The sequence below is a fragment of the Brassica napus genome, chromosome C6 (genome assembly GCF_020379485.1).
Source record: "Brassica napus cultivar Da-Ae chromosome C6, Da-Ae, whole genome shotgun sequence".
Classification (NCBI taxonomy): Eukaryota; Viridiplantae; Streptophyta; class Magnoliopsida; order Brassicales; family Brassicaceae; genus Brassica; species Brassica napus.
The window spans coordinates 31661692-31685046 of NC_063449.1; the positions used below are offsets into that span (position 1 = coordinate 31661692).

At 30.3% G+C, this 23355-nt stretch overlaps 3 protein-coding genes across 3 annotated transcripts; 2 read left to right on the forward strand and 1 right to left on the reverse strand.

Moving 5' to 3' along the window:
• The first annotated feature begins 3489 nt into the window (after positions 1-3489).
• On the forward strand, positions 3490-4413 carry LOC106391304 (protein LIGHT-DEPENDENT SHORT HYPOCOTYLS 7-like). The gene has a single exon (XM_013831922.3). The coding sequence runs from the start codon at positions 3615-3617 to the stop codon at positions 4182-4184; it is 570 nt and encodes a 189-aa protein (XP_013687376.1). The 5' UTR covers positions 3490-3614; the 3' UTR covers positions 4185-4413.
• Positions 4414-18761: 14348 nt separating this feature from the next.
• Positions 18762-19368, reverse strand: LOC106393999 (vesicle transport v-SNARE 12-like). The gene is made up of 3 exons (XM_048759837.1): positions 19189-19368; positions 18963-19082; positions 18762-18851 (listed from the first exon to the last, which is right to left on the reverse strand). Exons 1-3 carry the CDS (start codon positions 19366-19368, stop codon positions 18762-18764), a joined length of 390 nt encoding a protein of 129 aa, XP_048615794.1.
• Positions 19369-21055: 1687 nt separating this feature from the next.
• Positions 21056-23215, forward strand: LOC106377932 (F-box/LRR-repeat protein 13-like). Its single transcript, XM_013818145.3, has 3 exons — positions 21056-22337; positions 22630-22770; positions 22892-23215. The coding sequence occupies exons 1-3, from the start codon at positions 21393-21395 to the stop codon at positions 23213-23215; spliced, it is 1410 nt and encodes a 469-aa protein (XP_013673599.2). The 5' UTR covers positions 21056-21392.
• The last annotated feature ends 140 nt before the right edge of the window (positions 23216-23355 follow it).

The window sequence follows — 23355 nt, forward strand, 5'->3', positions numbered from 1 at the left end:
TCAAATAAATAAATAAAATAAATTATAATCTCATATAAAATAATAAAATAGATTAAATTCATTAATGCAAAAGAAACAACATCATAGTAAATAAAAACCAAAACCAATAACTAAAAACCAAATTATTAAAAGTCAATAAATAAACTAAAACAAAACATCTCTTAAAAGTCAATATAAGAATGCGGAAAGGTCAAGGTGAGTGGCATCACCAAAATCAAAGTCATCCTCTCCACCTTCGTACACCATGTTTGTTTCCACATTTTTTCCCTTTTGTTTTACTGACTGTTGATACAAGGCAACAAGATGTGTTGGTGTACGACACGTACGAGCCCAATGGTTTTTACTTCCACATCGGTAGCATTCATTTTCTTGTTTGTCACCATCTTTCTTTTCACACTTCTGGTGAGAGTTAGAGTTCTTAAAAGAAACTCCTCGGACTCGAATTTGACCATATCCACGTCCACGTGTATCTCTACGACCATGTCCACGACCACGACCACGATCGCGACCACGAGTGTAGCCATTTCCGTGGCCAGTGTTGTTCTGTTCAGTCACATTCGCTTCAGGGAATGGAGCAGAACCAGTTGGACGTAGTCCATGATTTTTCATCAAAAGCTCATTGTTTTGCTCAGCCACAAGGAGACAAGATATAAGTTGGGAATACTTCTGGAATCCCTTTTCACGATATTGTGTCTGCAGGACAACATTATTTGCATGAAAAATAGAGAATGTCTTCTCTAACTTTCAGCTTCCGTGATTTTCTCCCCACATAACTCCAACTTGGAAGTAATTTTTAACAAGATTGAGTTGTAATCACTTACAGACTTAAAGTCTTGTAATCTCAGATGTGCCCATTCATAATGAGCTTTAGGTAAAATCACAGTTTTCTGGTGATCATACCTTTCCTTTAAGTCGTTCCAAAGGACTTGTGGATCTTTCACCGTCAAATACTCATTTTTGAGATCTCCATGGAGGTGATGACGAAGGAATATCACAGCCTTCACTTTATCTTGATTTTGGGCTTGATTTCCTTCTACGATTGTACCTTCAAGTCTCTTTGCACTAAGGGAAAACTCGGCATCTAATGTCTAAGCCAAATAGTTGTTTCCAGTGATATCAAAAACTTCAAATTCAAGACTAGTAAAGTTCGACATAGCTCACTGAAATAATAAAATAATAATCAAATTTTATAAATAAAATAAATCAAAATGAAATCATCCTTTTAAAAAAGTAAATAAGCTATATATGCGTACAAAATATATAAGGAAATATCAATATTCTATAATCATTGCATTAACGTTTCTCACAAGTACCATACAAATAATATATTCTCAAGTTATTCCAGTTTAGCTAAAAGAAAGAAATAATAATAATCATGCTCCACAAAACTAAACGTGTTACCAAACTATCAATCTACACGGCAAGGCAATAATGAGTTAACAATCTACATGTATTAATGTGCTAAAATAAACTCGTGTCATGTTGACCAATTCAAGCGAAGCATATCCCCTATATATTGAGAAGCATTAGAACTTCTTTTTGTACCCACGTGTCATCACTAGAATGATTCTTAGAATCATTAGAGAAATATGTTGGTCCATCTAATTATATAATAAGTTTTTTATTAAACTAACAATAAATTCATTATTAATGTACTTTATTATTTACTTAAATAAAATTTACGGAATTGTCTAATGTGGCTAAAGTATATATGACAATTAATGATTTTGAATAATAAAGATTTGATAAAAAATAGTGTATCTTCTATCATATTTGTTTAATTTTAAACTATTAAATAAATTAAACAATCACAATTACCATATAATTAAAATTTAGATTTTTATGTATATGTTATATTTTGAATTTTTACAAACGATTATAAATTACTAAAACTGTTAAAGTCTCACATTCAAATTTTATGATCCATGGTTTAAAATTTTTGTTATGACAAAATACAAATTATTACAAAAATTATATAAGTAAAAAGTCTAATTTAATTAATTATTAAGATTAATATATATATCGTTTTAAATTAAACTATAAACCATATAAAATACAATATTTTAGTTTCAAAATTTACTTTGAACAATTTTTTTGATAAAAGTTTTGAACGACATTGACAACTTATCTTTTTTTAAAATTATAAATTACTAAAACTATTAATCCCACAATGAAAATTTTGTTATCAGTAATTTAAATTTTTTTCTATAAAAGATACAAATGATCAAAAAAACTATATGAGTAGAAATCATCATTTAATAGACATTAATATTAAATATATACTAAAATATATTATCTATGTTAGTATCATTTAAATTTAATAACATATCCTATCAAATAAAAAAATATTTTTTGGATTAATAAAATTGATTTATATGTTCACACCAATTTAATTATATATTTAATAGTTACTAACTTTTAATTATTTAATATATATATTTATTATTTTATAATGTGTAAAAATATTTAATACATAAAATAATTTATATATATAATGTTGATTCCGCGCAAGGCGCAGATCTTAACCTAGTCTATATGTTAAAGAAAAATATTATGGGATGCAGCTATTAAAACAATATTAATAAAAATATGGTATGCTGCCGTAAAGTTCTAAGATCAATGCAGCTGTTAATAGCTAGCATGTATAAGAATTAAAATGTGTACAAGCGATGTGATTAACTACTATGATTTAAAGGCATTGGTAGTTCACATGTTTAATAATAAACCATGAATCTATAGCCGTATTCAATTTAATGATAGCGATTGGTTATGACTATAGACAGCTATATAAAATAACAATAAAAGAGTATTAAGCCATATAAAAGAAGTAATAGCGTATGATTACTTGTGATTCGGTTTATAAGGTCGATATGATCTCAACGAGATTCAATGATTTTTATTCCTTGAAAACAAGGTCGAATCAATATGGTCGACTAAAAACTTATAAACTCAATCAATCAAGTATGTGTCTGAACTATGAATCCATTCTTACAACCCATGAATTGATAGTAAGCATGATTTGAAAGAGGATTGAACATAAACTAAAAATATAACAGAATAAGAATCTATACCTATTAGCTCAAGATGGTTAAAGATTCGTGCTGATAACGTGTTGTAAATTTTGGTGAACAAGACTTTCTATAATTGACATCACAATAAATATAACCGAATAAAAGTTTTACACGTTTGTTTGGTTTAAAATAATATCAGTGGTGACTTTATGTTTAACTAAAACGAGCTTGATGATAAAAATGATTTATTCGAGGTTGATTATTTAGTGAACGTACACTAGATTTTGCTAAAAAGAAGTTCTTTTTTGTATAGAACTCTAGTTTTATAGTCTTTTACAGTTGTTGATTTGATGCTGCTCTATATATTATATTCCCATTAAATAGTTTACGTGAGAATATAATATAATTATTTCTTGTTAGTGTATTGAATTTTCTAAAGTTTTTCCCCACTACAATTAACATACTTTCTCTATATTCATCTCTTCTTCTCCTTCAAAGACTTAAAATACATACAAAATATTACAATAAATCTTATGAAGCATCTGTCCTAGTCATGTAGTGATCATCATCGAATCAAGAATTCAACAAGAGCCGATCAAAGCCATGGCTAGTCCTAGCAACAAAGGCAAAAACATAGCAGAAAGATCCACGTCTGAACAACCGCAGCCGCAGCAACCACAACCACCTCCTAATTCACCAGCGTTAAGCCGGTACGAATCACAGAAACGTCGAGACTGGAACACGTTTTGTCAGTACCTTCGTAACCAGCAGCCACCAGTACACATCTCACAGTGCAGCTCTAACAACATCCTAGACTTCCTCCAATATCTTGACCAGTTTGGAAAGACAAAGGTTCATGCACATGGATGTATTTTCTTCGGACAAGTTGAACCAGCAGGACAGTGTAACTGTCCTTTAAAACAAGCGTGGGGGAGTTTGGATGCTTTGATCGGACGGCTGAGAGCAGCATACGAGGAGAACGGAGGGTTTTCGGAGAGAAACCCATTTGCCGGCGGCGGGATTAGGGTTTTTCTAAGGGAAGTGAGAGATTCACAGGCCAAGGCAAGAGGAGTTCCGTACAATAAAAGGAAGAAGAAGAGGAGGAATCCTATGCAGAGTCATGATGTTGAAGATGGTACTACGGGGACTAGTAGCTCCAACTTGCCATCTTAGCAAGCAAACAAACAAAAAACATATAATAAAACAAAAGTTGGGGTCAATTAATGGTAAGCATTTATTTCCCTATATATTTAATCTCTGTTAGTTTGCAATTATTTATCACGTTTGATCTATTCGCAATTCTACATATGTATTTGAAATAGATCTCCACAGAAGCTCTTGTTGCATACTTTTATCTTCATATATACGTCAAATTATAAGATTAAAGCTATTGTTAAGATCATTCATATAGTTAACAAAAGTGACTATGAATCACATCATTCACATGTTAATATATAATTAGAAGATTATAAATCATATTCTAGCGGTTCACATGTTAATACATGTGAACCGCTAGAATATGATTTATAATCTTCTAATTATATATTAACATGTGAATGATGTGATTCATAGTCACTTTTGTTAACTATATGTATGTGGGTTATATATATTTTCATGAAAACGAATTGTGATTATTCAACATAGTCACTTTTAATGTATTTGGGGATCTTAGGTAGCCTTTGCTAGTTTTAGCCCCTCTAGATTCAAGTAACTCTTGTATCACAATGTCATTCTATGAATTGATGAATTCACATCTTGACAAAAAAAAAGCCTAGAGGCACACACACTCGCAAGAAAACCCTAGTGTCGGCCTAGATAGGTATACGTTTTGTATTTATGAAATGTATAAACATAGATTATAAATATGCTGCAATAAAATGGCGCTATCAATTGAAATACATCATTTTTACAGTATAGATTTTATATGAAAAATCTTTTATCATATTGACAGTTTGTAGACTTTTTGTTGTTGTTGATTGATTTGTAATTCTGTAGACTTTTTAATATCATACTCTATTACTTTTAATTTAATTGTGAATCTTAGTCTATTCTTAAACATGCCTGCCTGCTTGCTTCGCACGTACTGTTATGGTGTAGTGATAAAAAAGAGAGTCATACCATGGATTAAGCCCACCCCAATGGCGTTCCAATTTTGTCTTATTAATTCAATAATTAGAATTAGAATAGATCAAAATTTGATTTGCAATCTAACTTTAAACACAAATGCAAAATTAGTTTGTATGATTATAATAGTCATGGCCTATATCACATTATATAGTCTTCCCGTGCTTCGTGCATGGTGTTAGTATTTTTGGTTGTGGATGGTGTGCGCAAGTGTTTCTTGTGTCTACTTGACAAAAGGAAAAGTGTTTCTTGTGTGTGTTGCTAGAATCCTGGGTTTGATACAAAATGCTGTGTGATGCATGAGATATGGTTGATTAATAATGAAAACCGCCTGTTCTTTGAATAAGTTTATCCCATTTGAAAGTGGTTAGTTGATAGTGAACCGATGGGTTATGATATGGCTTGACTGTTGGCATTTGTTCCCAATCTGATGTAAAATTTTCTCGCAGACTATTAATTTTTAAAGTGTCTTGAATCTTTGGTACGGTATGCTTTTCAGGATTATGAAAATATTTTTATCGGAATAATAAATGTTTTATAGGAAAAATCATGTTTTGAGGTAAGTATATACGAGTTTAACAGATTGTAAATTTATTTATTCACATTATCAATATACAAATCTTAAATAGGTATTTGCCTTAATTTGTTTTGCCCTCTTTGAGTTCTTTGTTTTCTCCGAAGTAAATTCACATTTGTACACTTCCAATATTTTCCCACAATCTTTGGTTTCCTTAGTTATAGTGGTCAATATTTATTGCAAGTATACTTTATTTGATTTGATTCTTATGGATTTACCTTACTTTTCGACATAGAATGCTCCTCCGACCATAAGTTAATCAATTAATATTTGTGTCTAGATATATTTAGATGTTACTCTTTATCAAAAAATAAACTACAACTAGATTTTGATCCGTGTAACCGCGCGGGTGTTTGTTTTCACTTTTCTATACATAAATTATTGTTTTAGAACATAAGTGGTATATATTTTTAACGTTAATCATATACTTAAATATTTATATAACTATTTCAAATACAATAATTTTATAATTTACATGTTATAATTAATCAATTGTTTAAACCGTATGTATTTGTCACTTCTTATTATATATTTATCTTATTGTATTTGCATTTAGTTATTAAGAAAATAATATATTCATGAGAAAATATATTTAAAAATTATTTTGTATTTAATTTATGCTAAATTCTGACCCGTCTTTCAAAACTGAATTTTTTACCAATATTTTTATACTTATACATTTTAGATAATATATTATTATATATACAAAAGTCTAAGATATGTTAATTTTTAGACATGTATTATATAGTTTGTTAATTTTAAGCCGTTCTATCATAATATTATATTTTTAAATAAATAATTTATATTTATGAAAATAAAATTTATAAATTTATCAATTGAATATAATTTTATCATATTTATTTTAGTATAATAATTTTATTTTAACATGATCATGACTATAAATTGATAAAATAGCATATAATTTATTTATTTTAATTTTTAAACGATAACTTAAAATACATTAAGTTATTGTTAAAATATTCTTACACAGATTTATTAGAATTTTTAAAATATAATATATAAATATATATTATATTTAAAATGAAAATATATTATGATTAAAGTAGTTACAAAGATTTTATATTATTAACTTTAAAGAAATACATGTTAATTTTTATACATATATTGTATAGTTTGCTAATGTTAACTCATCTTACCAACATATTAGATTTTATTTTTGAACATAAATATTTTATAATTACGAAAAATAAAATATATAACATATATAAATTTAATACAATTTTATTATGTTTAGCTCAATATAATAATTTTATTTTAATATGATTGATTATGATAATATAATAAATAAAATATCATAGATTTTTTTATTTTTCATTTTATAAACTATAACTGAATATATTAATGTATAATAATATTTTAAACTAATTTCAAATTAGTGAAAATATTTAAATATAATTTCGAAAATGAAGATCGTGTAAAAATCTTTTAAAACAGATTTGTTAGAATTTTAAAATAAATATATTTATATTTAAAATGAAAAGATATCAAAAGATATTATGATTAAAATATTTTAAAGATTCTATTTATTATTAGTCTTAATAAAATACATTTAATAAAATTTCTAAATGACGGTCCAAATTAAAAAAATATACATGAAAGAAGTCATGACTTCTGTTTTAATATATAAGATACTACGCTTTGGGTCTTTGACTTCTTTAGATTAAAAAATGAACCATCTCATTAGTTTTATGTTAGTTATTACTACTAGAGATTTTACCTCGCTACCCGCGGTTTGTTTGTTTATAAATTAATGTTTAAAAGATGTAAGTTTTAAATTTTCATACATATAAAAACTTATCTTATATATTGATTATAAATATATCATTCTTTGTGATTAACTATTTTCTATAATTTTTAACCGGTCAAAATTCAGTAATCATAATTTATTTATTTCGAAGTTTACAATTTACAATTTACAATTATAACCTAGTAAAAATACATTGAGAATGTAAAAAAATAAATATCTTTTAAAACTTTTTTTGTTATCCAAAACATTGATAATTTTGAAATAGAGAGAGTATAACTTAAACATAGAAGTTTAAAATAGAGTACTTTTATTATGTGCTATATTATATCATTTATTTGTTTTAATATGATAGTTCAATTTTAAAATATGTTAGTTATTACTACTAGAGATTTTACCGCGCTACCCGCGGTTTGTTTGTTTATAAATTAATGTTTAAAAGATGTAAGTTTTAAATTTTCATACATATAAAAACTTATCTTATATATTGATTATAAATATATCATTCTTTGTGATTAACTATTTTCTATAATTTTTAACCGGTCAAAATTCAGTAATCATAATTTATTTATTTCGAAGTTTACAATTTACAATTTACAATTATAACCTAGTAAAAATACATTGAGAATGTAAAAAAAATAAATATCTTTTAAAACTTTTTTTGTTATCCAAAACATTGATAATTTTGAAATAGAGAGAGTATAACTTAAACATAGAAGTTTAAAATAGAGTACTTTTATTATGTGCTATATTATATCATTTATTTGTTTTAATATGATAGTTCAATTTTAAAATGTGTTTGGTATTTATTATTTTGTAAATAGGTGTTTATTATAATACTGTAAAACCTGTGGAAGATTTCATTATAAACGATTTCATGCTTAGATACTACGTAAAGTACTTTGGATTGATTATGTGCATTACACATGCAGATATATTTGTCATTAGTATTGTGTATAAAATACACAACCTTGCAATATCGTATGTATGTTAGAGTATAAACATACTTAGATTATTATTTTAGACTCTTAAAGTTAAATATTAAGCAGTTTATGATGGAGGTAGTATAGCGAGAAGCCAAATGCATAAATTGGTAATGATCTAACCTAAATTGACCTTTACACAAACTTAATTGGTATAATATTATAAATAAAGATGGAAATCTAATAGTATATACATAATAGAATGGAGGTAACAATTAAAGAAAATCTTCGCAATGTAATTTTTTAGATTAAAAAGTTTTTTTTAATAGCCAAAACTTTCTTTTATAAATAGTAATTGCTATTTAATTATTTTTTTTTTATTTTTGTCCAAAGTCCTAATTTATTATTAATAAATTAGTTAAATAATTTGTTTTCATGGCAAAATAAAAATTTGAGATTTAAACTATTGACTGTAACCATTTGATTTAAACTATTGACTGTAGTCACTGACCCTAGTTTATTATCTTTATTTTTATGGATTTGTTTATTTTTCCAATAATAAGTTTATTTATTGTTCTCTTTAGATTTCTATTTAAATATTCAAATTTTGGTACATTCTAATCATTATTAACAGTTAGAGGACATTTAGCGTATAGCTAGCCAACCAATTAGTTGTATATGTAGGTATAAGTTTAAGTAGATTTAGAAAATATAATTATACAAATATGAGATTATATATTTTTTGTTTTGAGAATTTTTTTTACTATTTACAAATTGAAAAGGTAAAACTGTTTTATGGTCGAGTTCTTCATATGTATTTAGTACTGCTTTATTTCGGCTAATTGGAATCTTTTATTTTCTCATTTTTAATACTTGCAAGCCATTTATATAAATTATTTTGATATATATTTTATACATTTAAAATGTAAATAATGTAATATATGTAGCATTGATCATTTTGCATGAGCAAAATCTTTCATAGAAATATGTTTTTGAAGGGTTTTTCTATCTTCGTAACCAAATCAACTATAAAATTTAAATTTTATCTGATGATACTTGTTTATTGAAAATCTTTTTCTGATTGTTGAATTTCACTAACCACCTAATGTTGTTGTGTTTAACATGAATATGTCATATAGCAGAAAAGAGGAAAATGTCAATATAAAATATTAACTAAAACAACTTATTTTATTTGAACGTAAAAGTATTTATTTAATGAATCGTGCATTCTTGAGTTTATGTGGCCTTATACATAAAATATTGGAATTTCTGGAAAAATAAAAATTTAAATTTAGTTGTAAAATATGATGGTTAAAGTTTTAAAAAAACTGATTTCTGATTTGAAAATCCATGTCCTTTTTTCTAGATAACAAAAATAATCTACAACGCTGGCCAGCCACATGTTTTTGTATCCTCTGACATCATAGATGCAAATTTAATAAAAATTATTTACTAAATTTTATATACGATTTGGATGGCCATGAGAAACATAACTCGATTTTAATGCCATGGAACCTTCTCAGCAACAAAACCAAAACCTCAAATGACACTAAACGTGTTTTGAAAAAAAGATCTGCATCTCGAGAAAAGAAACAGGCCATTAATACCTAGTACTCCTTAACTTCCCCCACCACTTCGCTTTCACCTTTTCCACTGAGACACCAGTTTCTTCACTCCCAAGTTTGCTATAAGTATCATTTTGTTTCCCCCTTAGTCTTTCCTCCGTAATTTTTTCCCATGTCGTAAACATCTGATTCAACACACAGACACACATTTATATATAGGGATATATGATTATTCTACGGCAAAATTAATGAAAATTAAATCAATGTGCACCTGCTGAAACATATTGATGTTCATGTCGACATGATATTCGTCGGTGTTGAATCTGAGATAACAAATGAGAACCTCTTTGAGTTCTTCCTGGTGGTTGATATCATTCTCTATGATCATCTCGACCACTGCATCTCTAAAATATTTTTGAGGAGCGCTCGACCATTTGGCTACTGCAAAGACTTCCGTTCTCCTCCATCTGCTGCTTCATCAAAAGTTCGAGCTCTCAGTTTAGCCTTCCTTAAATCTTCAATAGCTCTTAACTTTGCATTTCTAGATGCTCTTTGTTAAAAACTCTAACCTTGATGTTTTCTTTCGTTCTAATCAAAGCAATTTTTTTTTGTTTTCTTCTAGTCTTACCTTTCCATTCTAGGGCGAGGAGATCCATACTTGTTAATGACAGAGGCAATTTCAGAAGCAGAAAGCGTCCCGGCCAGGACGCTAAGTCCAGGAACAATCAAAAACGTGTCCTGCAAGCAAAAAATGATTCAAGCATTTTGTCAGAAACTAATCTCGGTCACTAAGGGTTTTTAATGAAATCTTAACCGGTTTGTTGGGGGCAGGAGCAAGCTTCTTTCTATTCTTCTCGAGTGAGGCTAATCTCTGCCTCCTCCTCCTAAGGAAGTTAATCTTGCAACCAGATCTCAGAACTCTAGTGGTACTGTCAAATAAAAATCTACTAATGAGACAGAGACTGGTGGCGATCAACTAAACACTAAACACAGAAGAAAACATACCCAATGTTTCGACCAACAGAGATCTGACCACATATCTTCTCTACTGTAGCTTCTCCTCTGCGAAATTATGTGGTCTCTTTGGATTTTGTTCGAGAAGCTGTTGGTCACGTCTCTCGCATCTCTACTTATCTTTATTCGCCTGAATCTTTGTCTTCTGATTTGGATCTTGATATCCATGTGGATCTGCTCGCCCTCAAATCCATTGTTCTAGCCTGAGAATCAAAATACGAAGACAAAGTTAAACCAAACCTAAAATGAATTCAAGAAAGTATAAACATAAAATCACATTCAGTTTAGTTAACATATTCACTGGCATATATCTTGACTTTCTGTCGTGTAGCTTCTGAGTTCTCTTATCAAATCTCCAATCAAAAGTTCTGGCCTGATAATCAAAATAAAAAACGTTTAACCCCACTGAAATGGACATGGCTAATGACTCTCAAACTTGATAAAAAAAAACATAAAATCTAAAAACTGGACCTTACAATCGGTGGGGAATGAGTAGGACAGTTGATTGTAAATGCCATGTCTACCATAACCGAACCGAACAGTTTTTATATAAAACGGACAATCTTTCATACCTGTAGTATCTTTCATACCGGTAATTGGACCGGGATTTAATTACTTATCCTCCTCCGTCGTTGAATTAAGAGAGAGATAGAGATGACGGTGGTCGGTGGGATAGATGGCTATGGTCCTCTATCTTCAGATCCGACGTCGCTGTGCTCGGCTACACCTCAACGATCTTAAGCCACCGTCGTCTTCCATGGCACACTTCACCTCCACATCTCTTGCCGCGTTGCTTACTCTCAACACAAATCAGAAAGTACTATCAACTATGAAGTAAAGGAAGAGAATGAGAAAAGAAAAGGAGAAACAAAATCTGGATCTAGGAATGTCGAGAGACGGAGAAGACGAAGAGAAAGGGGCCGGGATTCATTTTGGAAAAAGTTAGATTTGTCATTGCCTATCTGACGTGGCGGAGAGCTGTTTTTCTATTGGCTGATTTTATTGTCTGACGTGGACATCCTCTCTGATGCTCATATAATCCTTTTAATATAGTATAGATGTATTTTGTTGTGAACGAAAGTAGATCCGAATGCCATCCAAACACTTTAGAATTTAAAAACCAACTTGAACCTAGTCGTATTCTCAAAGTTAACTGCAAGCCCAACAAAAACGAAATTAAAGTTACAGAAGATATAAAATTCAATGATATATACGAGCTTGAGGTTGATAAGAGAGGAAAAACGTTTTTTCAAATAATAGAATAGTATGGCGTCGTCATTTAAGGCAAGGTAAGCATTCTCTTACATTATGGAGGGGGCACATTTAGAAGAGCCTATACAATTCGATGTGGTCACTAATGCACATATATTGTTGATCCCAAGAGCATTTCCAAAAGAAACTTCAAAATTTTAAATATGAACAAAAGCAATTTCAAAACTTTAAAATTTGAAGTTCTGAACAATGAAACTTCATATTTGAATTTTTTATTATACAAATCTTTATATTTGATATTTCTTATTTTTAAGTCCTTACAATTATATGCTTTTTAGTTATCTTACTAACTTTTATAGTTATCATTTTAGTCCTCTTATTTTTTTTCATACAAAACTCAAAATAACATTAACGAAAAATATTATACGAAACTCACAAATAGTATTATCAGTGATAAAATGTCAAGGGATGAATTATTACCTTTCACAAACTTTCTTTTGAGTTTTGATTTCTTTGATCCAATGGAAGATTTCAACAATTTAGCTTGAATGTACAAATAAAAAAATGAAGAATCTTATATATTACTAGGTTAAGATCCGCGCCTTGCGCGAGATGAATATTATATATAAAATATTTTTAAGTATTATATATATTTTTATATATTATGAATTAATGAATATATATTGAATAATTAAAAATTTAGTAACTATTACGTATATAATTAAATTGGTACAAATACTTAAATAAATTTTATTAATCCAGACAAACACTTTTTTTATTTTATATGGTATAAAATTAAGTTTAAATGACATTAACATAGATATATAATACATTTTTAATATTGACATTTGTTAAAAAATATTTTATACTCATATTATTTTTGATCGTTTGTATTTCTTTATAACAAATTTTTTTAATCAATGATAACAATAAAAAATTTGTGGGATGTTTAATAGTTTTAATAATTTATAATTTTAAAAGCATTCAATGCAAAGTTTAAAATCTAAATATTAAGTTTTCAATAATTGTTCAAAATGTTTATCAAAAAAATTCAAAGCAAATTCGAAATTAAAATACTTATGTATTTTATATGGTATGTAATTTTTTTTTTAAATATTAATATACATATATATAATATTTATTAAATGAGACTTCGTGCTTATGTAATTTCGTAATCATTTGTATCTTGTTATAACATAAATTTTAAACCATCGATCACAAAAATTTCAATGTGAGATTTTTAACAACTTTAGTCATTTATATTCGTTTTTAAAAATTCAAAATATAACATATACGAACAAATCTAAATTTTTACTATATAGTTAATGTGGTTGTTTAATTTATTTTAATAAGTTAAAATAATAAAAAATGATAGAGAATAGACTAATTTTTATCAAATCTTTATTATTCAAAATCATTAATTGTCATATATACTTTAGTCACATTAGATAATTCTGTGATTTTTATTTAAGGAAACAATGAAGAACATTTATGATTAATTTATGGTTAGTTTAATAAAAACCTTATTATATATTTATATGGACCAACACATTTTTCTAAGGATTCTAAAAATGATTGTGGTGATGATGACATGTGGCTACAAAAATATGTTGTAATGCTTCTCTTTTAATATATAGGGGATTATTATATATTTATATGGACCAACACATTTTTCTAAGGATTCTAAAAATGATTGCGGTGATGACATGTGGTTACAAAAATATGTTGTAATGTTTCTCTTTTAATATATATGGGATACTTTGAAATGCATTGATTTATCATATCTGAGAGCATTATGGAAATAAATTTAATGAATAATCTTGTATTTTATTTAAATTTTATGATTTAGTTTTTGTTTTAACTACTTTTATGTATTTTATATTATAATATAATATTTTTTCAATTAATATTGTTTATAATATTTTTATTAGGATTCTGTTGTTATAAAACAGTTTTATAATTTTTACTAACCTCTAATAATAACAAGAATTATAATGTAAATACAAAACTTTTAAATTAAATTTGAAGTTGCTTTTAAAGATGCTCTAAAGACATTACCTTAGTGAGAAATAATATTCTCACCGACCAATATTTTACTTTGGGAGGTTACTAAATAATGTATTTTTTTCTTAAAATAGTATTTTATGAAGCTAAGTATTTTGGTTTGTATATTGTATCAATTTTATAAAGTATATCACATTACTTTTTTCTTTTACTTGTATATAATTTTTTTAGAAGACATATTTCCACCCGTATATTCTCTTTGAAGACAAAAGTAAAATTCACACGCACGAAAATGGAAAAAAGTTTAGACTAGTCACCGTAAATAAAATTTCATGAAAATTATCATATGGAAGTAAACTTAGCATCACGAAGAAAATCGAAACATATAGAAGATCCCACAAGAACCCTATCCTCCCTTCTGATCCTTACCAGAGGGGTAAGTTCCGGTTTTCGATTTTCTGTGTACATCCCAACCAGTTGGCATAGTGGTTAAAACTTTTAGATAACCTAGTAGAAATCATGAATTCGTTTCCCACAAAAAGTGATAAGAAAAGTTAATTTGATATTATTGAGACCTTAATTACCCTAGAGGGATATACGGGTCTTCTAACCCAAAATTGCGTAGTCATTAAAGAGTAGGTCTCATAGTACTGCCAACAGTGCTAAATTTAGCTATTCAAACTTTTCCTACAACAATCCAAATTAAACCGCTCCGATTTCATACACGTAATTAATTAGGAACAAAACGTGAGAAGCTTATATATAATACTGGTAGTTCACTACAAGAAAACACAAGTTTAACGAGGAAACTTAACGAGGAAAATTAATTTTCGTAAATTTACGTTGATTTTACGAGCAACTTACGAGGAAATATAAAATCAACGTCATTTCCTCGTAAAATAACGACGAAATCATTTCGTCGTAAAGTCGATGTAATGTCACGTGGCTTTTACGAGGAAATACACTTTTCTCGTAAACTCGACGTAAATGTAGCGTGTACTTTACGAGGAAATATTTTATGACTACTTAGCAAGGAAATTTTGAATCCACCATACATGAGCAAAATAAATTAATTTCTACGTTTTCGTTATTTTTGCAGGTACAACAAATTCGAGCCTTTTATCTTAGCTTCACAAGCAGACCAAGTTAGCTTCCTTCCATACCCTCGGATGAGAGAATCGGGAATAAATTGGTTAGCCGTGATCAAAGTTACACCTCGAAGACGAATCATCAGTGGAAAAGAACCACCATTGCAAGAAGAACAGATAAATGAAGTCGAAGAACCTGAACAAGAAATTGATGACATCCTTCTCATTGATCCGCATAATCATGAGTACAAAGATCTTACCGACGATGCCACAGACGAAGCTGTTGAAGACGAGTTTAATGAAAATGATGATGTTTCTAGTGATGACGAGAATGTCGATGTATCCGATTGATGTATTTGTTTTTAATAAGATTAATTTTCAGACTTAATGCATGTGATTTGATGGATTTAATCATGAAAAACTATTTATATAATTTGATTTTGTGTAAGGTAATGGAGTTTGTGTTAGAAATAAGAGATTGAGATTATAAGTTAAGGAATTGTGGTTTTAGAATTTGAGGGTTGGAATGGAAAGAATAGATTGAGGTTAAAGAGAGGATGGGTTTGGGGTTTGGAATATATGAAGTAGAAGATAAGGAAGATGGGGTTTGGGGTTTTGGATTTTATGGATTTAAACATAATCCTCGTAGTATCCTCGTAAAATAACGAGGAAATAACGACGAAATTAAAAACTAAAGAACGAGGGACTCGTTAATTCCACGTAAGCAGAAATCGTCGTAAAGACCTCGTAACCGGAAAACGCGGGCCTTGCTATTTCCTCGTAAAATGAAAACACGAGCCTTGCTATTTCCTCGTAATTTAACGTGGGCTTTACGAGGAAACAAAACGCAGGCCTTTGTAATTCCTCGTAAATTTATGAGGAAATATTTTACGTCTACTTAGCGAGGAAATTTTGAATCCACCATACATGAGAAAAATAAATTAATTTCTACGTTTTCTTTATTTTTGCAGGTACAACAAATTCGAGCCTTTCATCTTAGCTTCACAAGCAGACCAATTTAGCTTCCTTCCATACCCTCGGATGAGAGAATCGGGAATAAATTGGTTAGCCGTGATCAAAGTTACACCTTGAGGACGAATCATCAGTGGAGAAGAACCACCATTGCAAGAAGAACATATAAATGAAGTCGAAGAACCTGAACAAGAAATTGATGACATCCTTCTCATTGATCTGCATAATCATGAGTACGAAGATCTTACCGACGATGCCACAGACGAAGCTGTTGAAGACGAGTTTAATGAAAATGATGATGTTTCTAATGATGACGAGAATGTCGATGTATCCGGTTGATGTATTTGTTTTTAATAAGATTGATTTTCAGACTTAATGCATGTGATTTGATGGATTTAATCATGAAAAGCTATTTATATAATTTGATTTTGTGTAAAGTAATGGGAGTTTGTATTAGAAATAAGAGATTGAGATTATAAGTTAAGGAATTGTGGTTTTAGAATTTGGGGTTTGAAATGGAAAGAATAGATTGAGGTTAAAGGGAAGATGGGTTTGGGGTTTGGAATATATAAAGTAGAAGACAATGAAGATGGGGTTTGGGGTTTCAGATTTTAGGGATTTAAACGTAATCCACGTAATTTCCTCGTAAAATAACGAGGAAATAACGACAAAATTAAAAAATAAAGAATGCGAGACTCGTTAATTCCACGTAAGCAGAAATCGTCGTAAAGACCTCGTAACCGGAAAACGCGGGCCTTGCTATTTCCTCGTAAAATAAAAACACGGGCCTTGCTATTTCCTCGTAATTTAACGTGGGCTTTACGAGGAAACAAAACGCGGGCCTTTGTAATTCCTCGTAAATTTACGAGGAAGTTACGAGGAAACGAAACACGAGCCTCGCTCATTCCACGTAAGTTTACGAGGAAATTACGACGACTACTAATTTCTTATATATACACGCTAGTTTCGCCTCCCGTTTCCTCTCCACTTCCTCTCCCTTTAGTAGCTATGGTACTTTCTCTCTCTATTTCCTCTCTAATTTGTTTCGTTTAGGGTAGATTAGGTGGTTAGTATAGAGAATTTAGTTTGGTTTACTGATTAGTGTTGATTAGGTGGTTAATGTAGAGAATTTAGGTAGATTTATAGAATTTGTTAATCCAGAATGGGAGTCCTTGTTGAGGAACTTGCGACGACAAAATCCCATTCCAGGCGAGTCATCATCCCACCCACATGCCGAGTCGGATGTAGAGAGGACGAGTGATGAATTCTACCGGGCGATGAACGCCTCTTAGTTCTTTTTTTTGGTTCTTGTATTATAAATTCAAAACTTATTTATATATAAAATATTTTGGTATTGATTTTTTTTTAGAATTTTAATTTTCTTAATAAATTAAATAATTTTAATTATTTTTAAATTATATTTTTATATTATGTCAAATAAAACGAAGCAAATTCGTAGCTAATTTACGATTTCTTTACGTGGAAACTTAACGAGTATTTTACGAGGAAAACCTTACGAGGAAATGACGAGGAATAATAAACGAGTACTTTACGAGGAAATGCTTTCAAGTTATTTACGTGTTCTTTACGAGGAAATACTTTCGAGATATTTACGTGTAATTTACGAGGGGCACCTTTCGAGGTATTTACGAGGAAATGAAGCGACGTCCTTACGTGGAATATTTACGTGGTCTTTACGACGAAATATTGTTTTTCGTCTTTACGACGAAATCATTTCCTTAGCATCGCTAAGTTACGACGAATCGGCGAGGAAATATGCGTTATGACGAACGTTTAACGACGAAACGTGTTTCCTCGCTAATTCCTCGTAAACCCGAAATGTGGTTGTAGTGGTTGTAGATTGTGCATCATAATGAGTGATATGTGTTTGAAGTTTTGTTTGTGTTGAAATTGGTATTTTTTTTGGTTTAGTAATACTTATCTAATGCTTTTGACATATTTACCAAATGGTGAATTGTGTTGCTAGGAGACGTTGATTGTGTGTGAAATTTAACAGTCGTTTGGTACAATTATTTGTTTGGAAGGCCATTGCATTATTTCCGAAAAAGTGATTTTGGGTTTTTAATTTTATAAAGCAGGCCGATGCTTAAGAACCAGTATTAGCTTTATGATTGGATCAATTAAATCAAACAAAATGTCTATGACGTGTTAAGAAGACACATATTTAATTTTCAAACGATTTTGTGAATGCCATGAGGTTAAAACATATTTAACTTTTTTGTTTTAGGCCTCTTCATTTCAAGTCTTTAGCTGCAATGCACATATTGTTGTAGTTAGTTGCAGAACACCATAGATATTTAAGTTTTAAAAGGACTTGGGAAGATACAATGATTGCTTATAACGCAAGTAAACATTTGGGCCCATTAAAAAGAAATCAACCATCATGTATACACACACAATCACGATGAATTTATATGTTTTTGAGTATGTTAATGAGATACATTGTATGAGATGATTCAGATGATGGCGAGAATGAGAGCCACAGTCACAGACCAACGATCCATTTGTTCCTCCTTATTCTTCTTGACATAGCGGTCAACACTTTCTTGCTCTTATCAATGGCATCATTCAAACCCTTGAGTTGTTACACAAATCACAAAGAGTTAGTTTTTTCTGATTTAATGATAGATACCAAAACCAAACCAGCAAAGTTTCTGATTAATTGTAAGTTCTTTTCATGGTATACCTTAGTGTGAGCGTAAAGGAGGGTTTGGCGTTGCTGGCTCAGAATTTCAACAACTGAGCAAATCTCCCACCTGATCAGCTGATTCCTGGAAGGACAACAATAATGTAAACTCTCTGGCATCTAAGATTAAGTTTAGACAAAGATGAAGAGCACAAAAGCCAAAATGGTGCAAGTTAACTCAAGAGACCTAACAAATGTGATTGCTTGATTTTCTTTAACCATTTACCGCATGCACATCCGCCATTCCGGGTTCCATCAGTTCTTCACATGTAGATTGGTTAGCATATGGAGAAGACACTCGTTTGAAATCTTTCTTCAATTGGTTCAGATCAGATTTATACTCTCTTAGTTTAGAAAGACACAGCGCTTTAGCACTCGGCTGCAAACTTCTTGCCTCGAGATCCATTTTCAGGATCTACAAGAAAGAAAAAACAGAAGCTATGTATGTTTCTTTAAGAGAAAAGAACAATAAAAAGATTTACACACAAGGCAAAATAAATGGAAATACCAAGAGATCAGCTTCGTCCAATCTTCGTCCAATCCATACTTAATCTCAGAAAGCTTCTCCTTCTTCTCTTCTACAAAAAACAGATAACAATTATTCAAACCTCTACTCTGGTTTTATGGCATCAGTTTTTAATGAACATGAACACTCTATGCATTATAATTTCAAGGAAGAACCATAAAAATGCAGCTACACAGTCATTCTTGAGCTACTAAGGTTTTTATCTTCCATCTCTAAAAAAATACTACGCATCGAGTCTAAGTAATGAGATTACATCATATATATCTGAACATTAACTGATCCAACAGAGGTCGTCCAATGGTAAGCAAGTATAAGTCCAAGGAAGATAGAGGATGATAGAGATTTCTGCCTGGTGTTTAGAAAACACATGCTGGTTACCGCAGTCCCAAAGAGTGTATTTTGTTTGATAAAAGCTGGGAACTAGAGCCGTGTGATGGTCCGTTCATCGACAAACAATGTTATGGCTCTAAGCTTAGTTTTTTCAAGATATAGCTTATTCAGATGGGAGTTGTTGACCATCCAGCCAAAACTAGACAGTTGCTTGGTACCAGTGATTACCCGGATATTTTATATGTAGTTTTAATACTTTATTATATTTTCATATGTTAAAGAAAGATCTTATTAAATCACTTTAAAAAAAAAAAAAAAAAGAATCCTACCAAAACCCCACCAAAAGTTCCATCAAAATCTTTAAAATTCAGCTAAACTCAACTCAACTCAACTCCACCAAATCCAAAATCCTCTAATTTTTTTCAAATTCCTAATTCGATAAGCCCTTGGAAGACTAAAAATGCGGGAGGAAGAGAGCTTACAGCGGTCCAGTAGAGTAAACCCTGATATTATATGGACTAGACCTGGATAATTTCTGAATTGGCCCAATAAACTCTCAAATATTATGAGTCCAAACAGAAATAAATAAAGAAGTCTAATTGTTGATCGATAAAAGAACGACACGTGTCCAGATTTGCCCATATTCGTTTTTTAATTTATAATAACCAGAACAGTTATCTCATATTTGAATCCATTAAAAATTAAGATAACAATCTTTAATTTCATTTTGTTGTTAAAATAAAAATTTAAATGTAATTATTTTCTAATTCTAAACCTATTATCTTCTAATTTTAAATTTTGTATAATCTAAATGAGAAAAAATGATTTCAGTGATTACAACTTAGAAATTAATGGCTATTTATAGAAAAGGATCTTTGCAATAGAGAAATTCTCAGCATGACTCATACTATCTCATATACATGTATTACGTAAAAATCTAGTGTTAATTATAAATATATAAATTCTTTAAACTAAGAAATTAGATTTTTGACTAAACAATATTTTCTGTAGTAACTTAATAAATTCAATTATTTTCAGTCAATCTTTTCAATTTTTGAAATTTGTTGCCCTTAATTAGTCAAAATACATAATGGTAAAATTTCTATTTTTAAGAAACAAAGAGTTAAAAAAGTTACTCAATTCTGTTTTTTTTTAAAGATAATTTTTTAGATTTTTCACCTATATCAAATATTTAATGTTTATTCATAAATGTATAAACTTTTAATAAACATTTTATGAATCCAATAATTTATTACCATAAATTAACTAATTTTTATAGAAAATATTAAATAAATATATATTTTAAAAAGAAATAAACAAAAAATAATTTATAAACGGAAAATTGTGTTATATTTTGAATCAGAAAATATAGATCTTCCCGCGAAAAATACAAATTTTCGCGCGAAATACATAACACCCACTAGTATATATATATATATACATGTATTTTGGTAACACATACATCCATCCATCAGCTGAGAAAAGTGGAACGTGTAGACAAAACTCCAAGACGATCTTTTTTTTTGTCAGCATAGTCAATCTTTAGAAGCCGTTGCTTGATCTCCTCTGCGCTCATGGATGGAGATGGAGTGAAACGTGTTCGTTCCACAAACCAACCGGGTGAAGTTGATAGGATAAGCCATCTGCCAGATTGCTTGATATTCAAGGTACTCCTGAGTCTTCCGACCAAAGAAGTCGTTAAGACAAGTACGTTATCCACCAGATGGAACCATATCTGGAAACACGTACCTGGACTGAACTTGGAATACGATGATTTTTCAGAGCACGACTCATTCGTGAGTTTTATCGATAGCTTTCTGAGTTTCAACAGGGACACGCGCTTACATATGTTTAAGTTAACGTACGATTATTCAGAGGCTGACGAGCCTGAACCTAGTCTTGTCAGGCGCTGGCTCGACACTGTTTCTAGGATGAAAGTCGAAACTCTCGATGTTACGGACGATTCAGCAGAGAGTTGGGAACTCGAGATGACTCCAGCACTCTACACTTGTGGGAGCTTGGTATCCTTGAAGCTCGTTGGACTAACCTTGCCTAGTCCCGACCTTGTTTCTTTACCTTCTCTCAAAGATATCAATTTAATCCTTGTTGAGTTTACCGACGAATGGGCACTAGAAAAGTTCATATCACAATGCCCATCTCTCAAAAACTTATGTATTGAGAGGAGTTTCGGTGATGATATACCAATGTTACGTGTGCGTTCTCAATCTCTGTTGACCTTTATTCATATTGTTGACAGCCACGAGAGTTTTGATGATGAACGTATACTTGAAATTGACGCCCCTATGCTTAAGTATCTGAAGCTCAGTGATGGTCGAACTGCTATTTTCAAACTAGAGAATACGGCTTCCCTTGTAGGAGTGCATATAAACACTGCGTTTAACTTGACTTCCACGAGGAGGTTCTGTCCAAATGATGCACAAAAGAGAAATATGATTCAAAATTTTCTCCTCATGATCTCTAGGGTTGATAATATAGTCATCGCCTCGTGTACTCTCGAGGTAACCTATGTCCAAGTTCTATTTTAGTGAAATTAACTATATATTTTTAGTTGGCCGGTCTTGAAATTTTGGGTCATTAAACAATTAGTAAAAGAATATTTAATTAAAAAGTCTATATGTTATGTATATGTTAACTCGAAAATTTTTAAAAGCTAAAAGCCAAGTGTTTCATTTCGCGATACCCATGACCGACTCTAAGCCTAGCTGAACCATCCTGAATTTGAACCAGAGACCTGGCCTGTGAAGTAAATGATCGCATCTAACAGTCTTTCCGTACTTTTTGTTGTTATAGGTCATTTATGAATACTCAAGATATGAACAGTTACCGGTATTTCGTAACCTATCTTCCTTGCGTGTCAATTTAGACGGGGACGTCTGGGAAATGTTGCCGGTCTTTCTTGAGAGCTGCCTGAATCTAACAACTCTTGTCCTGGTGATTATTATATTATCTAGATAATATCTTAAACCTGATATCTTAAAATATGCTAATTGAAAGATGAAGTATCTTATTTTGGAACATGTGTTTCGTCCACTCGGTTGTATTGTACGTGCAGGGATCTATCCAAAATCACGTCAAGCTGGGAATCACTGTTTCTCCCAGACGTCCGCGTGTCCTGCCATCTCTCAAGTATGTTGAGATAGAAAGGCCATTCAAAGGGGATGCGTTGGAGATGCAACTAGTGGGTTACTTACTTGTGAACTCACAAAGCCTCAAGAAACTAACCTTAAGCTTGGATGATTCCTTAAAGAAAGAAAGATCTGTCATCTTCAACGAACTCCTTTTGATGCCAAGACTCTCTAGCACATGTGAAGTTGTCGTGCTCTCTGATGATCCATATGATATCACCAATGAATCAGCATACAAGTTTGTCCTTTGAGTACTTAATTAAGTTTCTGTGAACTATTTGTTTCTTCTTAGTTTTATGATGACATTTTGAAGTGTTGAATTTCGTAAGACATTAATCATATTTATGAGTCAAATCAGTATCATTCCTGGCTTTCTTCTTAGTTTATGATG

Excerpts from the sequence above, each read along its gene's own strand:
- LOC106377932 (XM_013818145.3), top strand. The coding sequence starts at position 21,393 with ATGGATGGAGATGGAGTGAAACGTGTTCGTTCCACAAACCAACCGGGT. Across the intron at positions 22,338-22,629 it reads TCGCCTCGTGTACTCTCGAG|GTCATTTATGAATACTCAAG; the intron begins GTAACCTATGTC and ends TTGTTGTTATAG. Across the intron at positions 22,771-22,891 it reads ATCTAACAACTCTTGTCCTG|GGATCTATCCAAAATCACGT; the intron begins GTGATTATTATA and ends TTGTACGTGCAG.
- LOC106393999 (XM_048759837.1), bottom strand. The coding sequence starts at position 19,368 with ATGGATCTCGAGGCAAGAAGTTTGCAGCCGAGTGCTAAAGCGCTGTGT. Across the intron at positions 19,083-19,188 it reads GAATGGCGGATGTGCATGCG|ATGCCAGAGAGTTTACATTA; the intron begins GTAAATGGTTAA and ends ACTTAATCTTAG. Across the intron at positions 18,852-18,962 it reads TCCTTTACGCTCACACTAAG|GGTTTGAATGATGCCATTGA; the intron begins GTATACCATGAA and ends TAACAACTCAAG.
- LOC106391304 (XM_013831922.3), top strand. The coding sequence starts at position 3,615 with ATGGCTAGTCCTAGCAACAAAGGCAAAAACATAGCAGAAAGATCCACG.